The sequence below is a fragment of the Oncorhynchus kisutch genome, linkage group LG14 (assembly GCF_002021735.2).
Source record: "Oncorhynchus kisutch isolate 150728-3 linkage group LG14, Okis_V2, whole genome shotgun sequence".
Lineage (NCBI taxonomy): Eukaryota > Metazoa > Chordata > Actinopteri > Salmoniformes > Salmonidae > Oncorhynchus > Oncorhynchus kisutch.
The window spans coordinates 57,030,290-57,042,323 of NC_034187.2; the positions used below are offsets into that span (position 1 = coordinate 57,030,290).

The 12,034-nt window shown below is 43.2% G+C and overlaps 1 protein-coding gene across 6 annotated transcripts in view; it reads right to left on the reverse strand.

Annotated features, from left to right (window-relative positions):
- LOC109875836 (semaphorin-6D) overlaps window positions 1-12,034 on the reverse strand; it is a 131,259-nt gene that overhangs the window by 30,606 nt on the left and 88,619 nt on the right. For 5 of the 6 annotated variants that reach the window (XM_031788621.1, XM_031788624.1, XM_020468255.2 and 2 more), the window contains one exon: window positions 1,250-1,470. In XM_031788621.1, the coding sequence (XP_031644481.1) occupies window positions 1,250-1,385 (136 nt within the window). In that variant the 5' untranslated portion in view covers window positions 1,386-1,470. Of the gene's footprint in view, window positions 1-1,249; window positions 1,471-2,727; window positions 2,841-12,034 lie in introns of those variants that run through there. The other variant, XM_031788622.1, reaches the window with a different exon arrangement.

Genomic DNA, 12,034 nt, shown 5'->3' on the forward strand with positions numbered 1-12,034 from the left:
TGGGTCTTGTTCATAAAGGCACGCAAGAGAAAACATGAGGGTTTCTTATATTATCTGTTTTCATCCGTTTGGTGCCCAATGAACACAACCCTGCTGAAGGGTAAATAGAGGTTTGATAGAGGCATAGTTTATTTGGCTTGGGATGAGTGAGCTAAGATTTTTTTTTAAGTGTCTGCTATTGTATTTCTGTCGTAAGCAATTTGCATAATGGCAATTATTAAAGCATATACTGTAGCTGTACGATGAAACTAAATTCATCTGCCCGAAAGGCTTTGTTTGGACAATACAACAGGAAATCTGATGACTAGGCAAAAGTGTTCATTAAATGATAAGACTGTTGGCATTTCGTCGATGGCAAAGACAGCGTCAGCTCGCAACCTGCAGAGTGAGGAGACGAATACGCTCTAACACTAAACAAAATGCCCTTGAGAAGTCCACTCTCACAGTTAGTCTAGGTAGGTCTGATGGTGTCGTTTCCACTGTTCGATAAGTCAGGAGATATATCCGCAATGGATCTGCTTCAAGGTGTTACCTACTACATTCAACAGAGATGCGATGATATCAGTCTGAAATGTTCAGCATTTTACCTCGACTTTGATTTGTGCATACCGATAACACACTGTAACCTCCCTTTCATTCTTTGTCCCCCTCTCTTTCCGAGATTCCAAGCTGTTGACCTAGAGAACCAACACCCATTTAATGCCATGGTGCCAATGCCTCAGCGACTCTTTTTCCTTAGCCGCTCTTTATCCTCCTTTCTCACACCAATAATGTATTAGACCTGCCCGGCTCATTAACTATCATGTAAACCATACCTCCTGCAGCCGATAGACCCACATATAGTGGAGTACTTTAGGAAAACAATGCCCAATACCCACTCAAAAATCAATGATGGCCATTTTGAGTGTACATCTCTGTTCATAATCTTATTTGGGGTTTAATTTGCACAAGACCGTTCATCCACACTCATCTCCTGTGCAGGCCAAATCTACAGACTGACTTTGGTCCATCAATGTTTTAACAAGGTAGCATTAGGGCTCTGAGCCAGCCTTAGGCAACGCAAATAGGGAATCTGTTTCCTTGCGTGCTGCTGCAGACAAATACCACAGCAGTCTTCCTCCCCTAACTCAGTGGTAGATCTATATGTCACATCATATTAATGCACTCTAACTACCAGTCTCGTGCTACTAAATGAATCCCCTTATATCACTGAGGAAAAATATGCAACTGGGCTGGTGGGACTACTCACGCTCCCATCGGACAACGTTGATTGGCTCCAGGTCTTTTGGGAAGGGCGGGGCTGTGGCTGAGGTGGACAGTAGACAGGAAGTGAGTGTGAGGGCTGCCAGCAGGAGGCGCCACCTCGTCCGTTCCGGAGGGACCATCTTCAATGAGGAGAAGGGGGGTGGGTAGCAGCAAGTGGGGCTTCAGCAAGTCATGGTGTGTGGCTCAGATCCACAGGGGCCCTGTCTGTGGAAGGTAAGATTGAAGGAGAAGAGAGGAATTCAGTTCAGTCAAATGAAAAGGGGTCAGAATACAAACACATGTTGCTTGACTCTACATGATGAAAACCCATTTCATATCTCATACTGCAGATATGTAAATGTTCTGTCAAATATGTAATTGCTCAACTTAGGACATTTTCTCAATTGGCTAGTGGTTTTCACATATTCATCGACTTTAATGAACACATTGAGGAATCGAAGTCTATTATTTGAATGATACAATTTCAGGACAAAAGATGCATTTTTAGCGTGCATTATCTAAGCAAAAAGCTACCATTATGATTCATCATAGCGTAATGGCATTTAAAGGTAACAACAGGAGCTCAGATCTGGGAGAAAAACAAAATGGATTCATCATTACAATTTGGAAAGTAATGCACAAAAATAAATCTCACAGGACAATTGATTTATGTGATTGTGTATATGTTCTGGTCTATCAACTCATGATACCAGCAGCCGTCCAGAACTCGTCAAACTAATCAAAATGTTAACACTAATAAGTAAAATAAATAAATATCCAAGGTCAGACTGACACCAGGCTGTTTAGTCAGAAATATTAATGATCAACTTCAGGCTGTCTGCTTTCGTCAAAACAATATCAATGAGGAACGAACAGTTCAGGCTGGAACCCAGATGGTCTTAACGGCTGCTAATGTCAGATGGTCTGCCTCTTAGAGTGCTAACATACTAAGACACACAACCAGAGTGATTGTGGGAAAGGTCATTCTGTCGGAGATACAGTACACATCAGTCCAATGGACCATAGAGATGCATTCATCTACATTTTTAATGAGTCAGTCCCACATTAAAAACCAAGTAGATTGCACAGAGCAAGATACACATGTTTTACAATTACTAGGGTAACATCCTGATTCTCTGACTCTTTCATGAGGAATACTGGGAGGAATGCTGCTAGCAAGAGGAAATGAATCCTTAAGTTAGGCCTGACTCTACACACACTAGGGACTGGACGTTAGCATGCCGCGCTAACTACATACCCTCCCAAAGTCAACAAACAACAGGAGCACTCGCCATCAATATCAATTAGCCTACGCCATTCTCGTTTAGATTCCGAGCAGGTGTTGTGCTTAGCCGCGAGGTCAGCCAGTCATGGCCCCCCGCTATAAATTATAACGATTAGCGTCTAGTCGTGTTTACAGCGTGGCTCGCAGTAGCCTCTCTACTCTAAAGGATTACACCCACTCAGACACTAAATACCTACTGCTTCACTACTGTCAGACTGTAGAGAAAGTAATGGATGATGAGGCAACCTGAGTTGTCATTCAATCGATGTTTGGGAAAGTAAGTCTGAGGTAATTTTTGTGATCACATGACACAAGATCACATGACACAAAGAGGGGAAGTGTTCAAAACTCCCCCCTGACTAACATAATCAGTACGATACATCACAGGTACTGTAGTAACTGCAATGTTGTTTTCCAGGCCAATATCATAAAACAAAAGAAACAATGGTTGTATATTTTTTCTGGGTAAGCCAAGGTCATATAGGGCTCCTGAGTGGTGCAGCAGTCTAAGGCTCTTCATCTCAGCGCTAGAGGCGTCACTACAGACCCTGGTTTGATCCTGGGCTATATCACAACCGGCCGGAATAGGGAGTCCCATTGTGCGGCGCACAACTGGCCCAGCGTAGTCCGGGTTAGGGGAGGGTTTGGCCGGGTTAGGCCGTCATTCAAGAATTTGTTCTTAACTGACTTGCCTAGTCAAATAAAGGTTAAATAAAAAAATATATAGCATGACTGTGTGAGCTAAGGCCCAGCTGATTTCAGTCCACCTTCAGCTGACCTCGCAAGCGACTTGAGGAGCTAAAAGTGAGAACATGCATTCCCATTTTCTCCAATAGAGTGGTTGCTACAGCACTGCTAAGAGCTCCCAGCTGGGAGACATAGACCCCTGAGAAAAAAACTCACTCTAGCTCTTCAACTGGTTCTCTATTGTGGTGGCGCCTGCCTGGGTTGTGGCAGTCACAACTGTGGGGAGATATTGCAAGAGATCAGAAGTATTGTATGAAGCCGCAACAGGAGACGGCTGAAGCCATCTTGGATTGATTTAAGCGGTTTGCTTCTGTTTGCTATGCTAAGTGTTCTAAATGTATAAAGACCTGTCACCAGAGATTAACAATCAAAAGTTTAGTATTTAGTCCATATTCCTGACTAAATAATCTTTGTGACTCTACAAACTCTACAAATATGGGAACAAATACTACAGTATTGACTACTTTAATACACTAAGTAAATTTGTTTAAATACGAGATACTTTTGTATATATGGTGTATGTGGACACCTTCAAATTGTGGATTTGGCTATTTCAACCACACCCGTTGCTGACAAGTGTGCAATCTCCATAGACAAGCATTGACAGTACAATGGCCTTACTGAAGAGCTCAGTGACTTTCAACGTGGCACTGTCATAGGATGCCACACAAGCTCACAGAACCAGACTGCTGAGTGCTGAAACTCGTAAAAATTGTCTGTCCACCGAGTTCCAAATTGCCTCTGGAAGCAACGTCAGCACAAGAACTGTTTGTTGGGAACTTCATGAAATGGGTTTCCATGTCCGAGCAGCCGCATACAAGCCTAAAATCACCAGGCGCAATGCCAAGTGTAAAGCTTGCTGACATTTGGCTCTGGAGCTGTGGAAACGCATTCTCTGGAGTAATGAATCACGCTTCACCATCTGGAAGTCCGGCAGACGAATCTGGCTTTGGTAGATGACAGGAGAACGCTATCTGCCCCAATGCATAGTGTCAACTGTAGAGTTTGGTGGAAGAGGACTAATGGTCTGGGGCTGTTTTTCATGGTTCAGGCTATGCCCCTTAGTTCCAGTGAAGGGAAATCTTAACCCTACAGCATAAAATTACATTCTAAACGATTCTGTGCTTCCAACTTTGTGGCAGTTTGGGGAAGGCCCTTTCCTGTTTCAGCATGACAATGCCCCCGTGGACAAAGCGAGGTCCATACGGAAATGGTTTATCGAGATCGGTATGGAAGAACTTGGCCTGCACAGAGACCTGACCTCAACCCCATCGTACACCTTTTGGATGAATTGGAATGCCAACTGCGAGCCAGGCTTAATCGCCCAAACTCAGTGCCCGACCTCACAAATGCTCGTGGCTGAATGGAAGCAAGTCTCCGTAGCAATGTTCCAACATCTAGTGGAAAGCCTTCCCAAAAGAGTGGAGGCTGTTATAGCAGCAAAGGGGGACCAACTCTATATTAATGCCATGATTTAGGAATGAGATGTGGTGTCCACATACTTTTGGCCATGTAGCGTACATAAAGTGCTTTCATTCCTAAACAGTAAAACAGATATGTATGAAAATACCCTCAAATAAAAGGTGACATTCTGTACCGTTGCCTCACATGAATTTATTTTGATAGATTTAGTTTTTTTGGTACTTTTACCCTTTTCTCTCCCCGATGTCGTGGTATCCAATTGGTAGTTACAGTCTTGTCTCATCGCTGCAACTCCCCTACGGACTCGGGAGAGGCGAAGGTCAAGAGCCGTGCATCCTCTGATCCACAAATCAACCAAGCCGCACTGCTTCTCGACACAATGCCCACTTAACCCCGAAGCCAGCCGCACCAATATGTCGGAGGAAACACTGTGCACCTGGCGCCCATGTCAGCATGCACTGCGCCTGGCCCGCCACAGGAGTCGGTAGTCCGTGATGGGACAACGACATCCCTGCCGGGCAAACCCTCCCCTAACCAGGATGACGCCGGGCCAATTGTGCGCCGTCCCATGGGTCTACCGGTCGCGGCCAGCTACGACAGAGCCTGGACTCGAACCCAGAATCTGTAGTAGCACAGCTAGCACTGAGATGCAGTGCCTTAAACCACTGCGCCACTCGGGAGGCCCGAAACATTTGATCTCAAATCCAAAATGCTGGAGTATAAAGTTAAATGTTTTGCTTCACTGTCCAAATGCATATGGAGGAGAGTGTAACTAGAGGTTCTTCTGTTCAAGCAAAAAGTTAGCTTCCCTATGTGGAAAGGGGACCAACTGCAGGAATGAACTATGAAGCAAAATCCTGGAAGGATGTGCAGGCTTTAAAAAGGAAGAGGAGAGATGGCTCTCCCCCTGACATTCCACGAGAGGCATGGGTGTCAGTCACCCTACCGCTCAACTTCTCAACCCTCTCACTGCGGTCACTGGCGCACACCAGGGGTTTTGGAGCAATCGGAAAACCCCACTTAAGCTGAGACTGATTGTGGTCCATGAAAATCAGTCCGCACGCATCCACCAGCTTCACAATTACCTAAACACATCTCTGTTATGTACATCATAGTCCCAAAACCTCCCCTGCACTTTTGGTTTGTCAATGCATGGGAATGTGGCTCCTCAAACAGTGTGTCATTTCTTTCGAGGAACCAGTCCAACTTGTTTTCAGTCTTTTTTTCACTGTACTCTCTGCTCTGTGAAAAAAAACGATGGAATCGGGGATCGTTTCCCGCAGACTAAAAGGGAGCCTTGGTTAAAAGGGGTTACAATGACACACAGACAAATAGTCTCCAATATACAGACCACAACACGGGTCGATGCCCTCATGTTTGTTATTAGATCTAGAGACTTTAGAGTTTAGGGAATTGCTTCATTTCCTCTCATTTGCGACCCATATTACTGCAAAGGCTGAGGGTAACACCTGGTTTGAAAAATTTATTATAGTAGGGGAGGGCATCATGCTACATCAAGGAGTCACGGCATTTGTGAGTTTGTTAGTAAGTTAGAGAGGGGAAGAGACAAATTTGAGATCCGGCAAAAACAAAGACAAACTTGGTTCGGTTCAGGCTGTCTTCCTATTTGACGAGCTTGCCTACGGTGGGTGTGTGTCATTCCATAGCATTAGATTTCTCCCTGCTTTGACAGCAAATGTTCATTCACATGTACTTACGTCACTGTTATTCACTCGTCATTTGCAGTTTTTCTATGCAAACTCTACAAAACTCTCGAACACCCCACATATCTAAGCTAGCGTAAACACAGCACCTCAGGACATGCAATGCTATCTACAGTGAGGCAAAAAAGTATTTAGCCAGCCACCAATTGTGCAAGTTCTCCCACTTAAAAAGATGAGAGAGGCCTGTAATTTTCATCATAGGTACACTTCAACTATGACAGACAAAATGAGAAAAAAATCCAGAAAACTCACATTTTAGGATTTTTTATGAATTTATTTGCAAATTATGGTGGAAAATGAAGTTCTGTAAGCACAACACCAAGACTAACTCTTCACTGCTTGAATAGATTCAGGCGGGCTTGAAAAAACATTTGTAATTCAATTTCTGGGACCTCTGGGTTGTAGTGAATTGAGGGGGTGAAAGGTTTTTACAATGCAGGAGTAAAGCAAGGAGAATTGGGGGCTTTGCCACTCTATTAGCTTAAAGACCTTGGGGAAAAGCTACATGCTCTTAAATCTGATTTGTGGTGATCAGGGCTTAAGCATATAATCTTAAATGGGAGAGGGACAGCTTGAGGGTACTATAAAGTGTAAACAGAATACCTGTCACCATCACTGGTTGGAAAGACCACCTTGAGGCTTAACGTAATCATTGACCTTCAATTGGCCAATTGGCACCTAATGTCGTGACTTATTTTAATGCTACCGAGGCCTAAATGCTCCTTATCTTCCAGTCACAAAGCATGTCGCCCAAGCCTAGCTTATACAGTTGAAGTTGGAAGTTTACATACACCTTTAGCCAAATACATTTAAACTCAGTTTTTCACAATTCCTGACATTTAATCCTAGTAAAATGTCTTAGATCAGTTAGGATCCACACTTTATTTTAAGAATGTGAATAATAGTAGAGAGAATGATTTATTTCAGCTTTACAGCTTTTATTTATATCATCACATTCCCAGTGGGTCAGAAGTTTACATTCACTCAATTAGTATTTGGTAGCATTGCCTTTAAATTGTTTAACTTGGGTCAAATGTTTCGGGTAGCCTTCCACAAGCCTCCCACAATAAGTTGGGTGAATTTTGTCCCATTCCTCCTGACAGAGCTGGTGTAACTGAATCAGGTTTGTAAGCCTCCTTGCTCGCACACGTTTTTTCAGTTCTGCCCACAAAATTTCTATAGAATAGAGGTCAGGGCTTTGGATGGCCACTCCAATACTTGACGCTGTTGTCCTTAAGCCATTTTGCCACAACTTGTAAAGGAAGTATGCTTATGGTCATTGTCCATTTGGAAGACCCATTTGTGACCAAGCTTTAACTTCCTGACTGATGTCTTGTGATGTTGCGTCAATATATCCACATAATTTTCCTGCCTCATGATGCCATCTATTTTGTGAAGTGCACCAGTCCCTCCTGCAGTAAAGCACACTCACAACATGATGCTGCCACCCCCGTGCTTCACGGTTGGGATAGTGTTCTTCGGATTGCAAGCTTCCCCCTTTTTCCTCCAAACATAACGATGGTCATTATGGCCAAACAGTTCTATTTTTTGTTTCATCAGACCAGAGGACATTTCTCCCAAAAGTACGATCTTTGTCCCCATGTGCAGTTGCAAACCGTAGTCTGTTTTTTTCATAGTGGTTTTGGAGCAGTGACTTCTTCTTTGCTGAGCGGCCTTTCAGGTTATGTCGATATAGGATTCGTTTTACTGTGGATATAGATGCTTTTGTACCTGTTTCTCCAGCATCTCCACAAGGTCCTTTGCTGTTGTTCTGGGATTGATTTGCACTTTTCGCACCAAAGTACGCTCATCTCTAGGAGACAGAACGCGTCTCCTTCCTGAGTGGTATGACAGCTGCGTGGTCCCATGGTGTTTATACTTGCGTACTATTGTTTGTACAGATGAGCATGGTACCTTCAGGCGTTTGGAAATTGCTCCCAAGGATGAACCAGACTTGTGGAGGTCTACAATTTTTTTCTGAGGTCTTGGCTGATTTCTTGCGATTTTCCCATGATGTCAAGCAAAGGGGCACTGAGTTTGAAGGTAGGCCTTGAAATACATCCACAGGTACACCTCCAATTGACTCAAATGATGTCAATTAGCCTAGCAGAAGCTTCTAAAGCCATGACATAATTTTCTGGAATTTTCCAAGCTGTTTAAAGGCACAGTCAACTTAGTGTATGTAAACTTCTGACCTACTGGAATTGTGATACAGTGAAATAATCTGTCTGTAAACAGTTGTTGAAAAAATAACTTGTGTCATGCACAAAGTAGATGTCCTAACTGACTTGCCAAAACTATAGTTTGTTAACAAGACATTTGTGGAGTGGTTGAAAAACGAGTTTTAATGACTCCAAGCTAAGTGTATGTTAAACTTCTGACTTCAACTGTATGTACGGTCAATCGAGAGCAGGGGTTGGAAGCAAAATTATTTTCCAAATAGTTTTGTTCTGAACAGAAGCTTAATTTTTTTTAGTTCCACAGTTCCGACCCACAAAATAAAGTTCTGAACAGGCCCAAACTCCAAAAAAATGAACATTTTATTTATATAGTTCCTTTCTGTTTTTTAAACCTCAAATCTTTCTTTTTACATTAAGCTTAACATTACATTTACTCACGAATCAGTGTGGATAGACACAAGCTATAGCCTAGTTGTTTATATGCGTGATGGACAGATAAGTGTACGGCGCGAGATGTGACTGAAATTTTTGCGGGTGGGGAGAGAGCAAGAGAGGGTGAATGAGGAGGCTTGGCTTGAAGCATTGTGCATCTTGTTATGACATGCATTACCTAAATTAGGCCAACAATATTATACCTACGGAGGAGCGGCTTCTATGGACAAGCTTTGAATGTCTTTGTATTTCCGAGAGTTGGCTTAACATTAGACCAGAGCTAACGATAACAAGCTTGTGTGTGCAGAGCGGCACCAGAATTAAAAATGTGTCTTACCTTTTTGTAGTTAACAAATCCAATGTCAAGCGTGATATCTATAGTATCCTTTAACTAGCATTGAAAAAGTGAATCCATTCTTCTCCAATTAAAAATCTCTCCCTACACTGGAATAGATTTCTGAGTGAGAGGGAGGGCTTTGCATAGGCACTTTGTTGCGTATTTTGTGTGACTGAAAAAAAAATGCCCGGAATATTATTAACAGGTTCAACTGATTTTAAAATAACAGTTCTGTTCCGTAACAGTACAGATCACTCTCGGTTCTGATTCTGTTCATCAAACAATTTCGTTCTTTTACGGTTTTCTGTTCTGTTCCCTGAAACGGTTCCAGCAGAAAGACAGAATCTCAGTGTCATGTGACAAAACAAGGTAATCCTCTAATACTGTCTGGTGTATTTCTCTTGCCCTTAGTTACCCGTGACAGAAAGTCCAAGGAAATCTTTCAACAGCCTAAAGGTTCTGTGAAAAGCTGTGGTGGGCCCCTAATGGTGCTGGTGGCTGCTAACATGAGTGAACTTTACGGGACCCTGGCAGACACAGTGGCTCACAGATTAGCAGAGAGACGGGGGTGTGTTGACAAGACTCTACCCGAGCAAAACGCAAATTAGCCTTGGAACGGTCAGATCTCAACTGCCAGAGACATAAATTAAGGGATAGGAAGGATAGCATTGGAATGGTGCTGATAGCAACAGCCTCTTACAAAGTATGAAGAGGAGTTTTAGTCTGTTCCCAAATATATCTAATTAGCTTATCTAGTCCTGTGTGTGCGGACGTGTGAAAGCATTTCGCTAAATTAACGTAATGTCCTGTAAAAGGTTGAGAATATCAGTGGAAAATCTTCAGCGAGCATTAACATATTACACTCAGGGCTTATCAAACACGCACACAGCAAAGCAGCAAGTGTGTGAGAAGCTTGGCAATCATTCAAATACACTTTTGCAACTGTACTGGGACCTGTAAACCAAACCCTAAGTGCACCAAAATAAAGTGTGCCATTGATATATTGACTGAAATATCCAAGATCCAGGCATATAAACATCATGTTTAACATTTCTAAACTGCATGGGTACATTTAAAGATGGGTTTAATGAACCTGAGCCTGAAAATTAAACAAATGCAGTACACTTGCCCTGTGATGTCATCTAAATGCACACAGTTGCATTATGAGTGGTCATTAAAATAACTGATGGTATTACATACGTTTCTGCTTCCGAGAAAGTTGTTTGTGCTTGGAGACATCAATGTTGTCCGTAGCACAAATCAATTGCTGCGTGTTCTATGCAAAACAAAAATTATTTTTTCGACATGAATACTGATTAGATGGTATTGACCATTGCTTGTGTTGAACTTGAGTAACCTTCATGAATGAAGCTTGAAGTACCTATCTACTGCTATAGGTCAGTTTTTGTGTGTGCCTTGCACTGCTCTTTCCCGTTCTCTGATGATCCGTAGGATATGGCTATCCCCTTCGCTAAGCAAGTCAGCTGCCAATCTACTCCTAGCCAGTCGCCACCCACCTGCCAAAATCCAAGTATCTGCTTTGGCGGCAGAAACGAGATCTGTCACGGAACCCTGGCATGACCTGGGAATATCCCAGTGGTCAGCGGCTTTGGTGGGCGGCTTCTCCTTTTGTGCTAATTCCTCCATTTCCTCCCCACAGAGGGCCAGTACCCAGCCAGGCAGCCTTCAGGGATCATTAGGAGGCCCTTTAAAAAGATGAGCGCTAGCGTTTTCCTCTGAGCATCACAGCGTCAGCTCCACCACGCACACCTGAAACCGCCAGGTCCAGACAGGATCATTTTAGGATAATGTGATGTCTGTGTTTTGTCTTGTGCGTGTGTTTTGTTTTTCTCCCCGGGTCTCGCTTTCTCTTTCTTTGTTTTTCTCAACCGGTCTGTTTCTCTCATTCTGTCGCTCTCTTGTGTTATCCTTGTTTTTCCATAAACACTTAAAGCTCGAACAAACACTGAGCGATTATAAATGCACATTTTCTCCGTTTCTCTTTCTCAGCCATGCTTGTGTGGTGTTTCACACTTAACAACGCAAGGCTTTTGTGCTCAGCAACAGAGGTATTTGCCTGTTATGTCATAGAAGTAGAAATAAATAGCCTTTGAAACCAAATCTAGTAAAACATGAGATGAAACAGGGAAACCCATAAAACACGTTTTATTTCAAAAGATGGATAATCACTTTTTGCCTCACATTAAAATAGAGAAATGGCCTGACCACTGATCTAACAGAATGTGTGGGGAGGGAGGGGGGGGGGGGGGTGGAGGAATCAATGACCAGCCATGGCTGAGTCTGTAGTAATGTACTTTCACAAAGAGGCTTTGGAGAATCTCAAAGGCGCCATTAAACATCTGTACAGACTGCACTACCTTTCCTCCAGGATAAAGAGGTAAAGCAGAAAGGAGAGGGTTAGGTACAAAGCAGAGCTCCCCGCTTCCCGATATCCTCCTGACACAATAGAATGATCGCTTTGTATGAGTGCTTTTCCATTTTACCGCAGTCTATGCAAATTCACGTTATGAATCAATGGGATTTATCTGTGCACTTCTTAAGCCCTCCATTTTGAATACGGCGCTAGGCAGCGTAAAATGCAACGGCCTCGCCTGCTCGCTTCCCAGCGCTCTCCACTGTGATGAAATACTTCATCATTGTG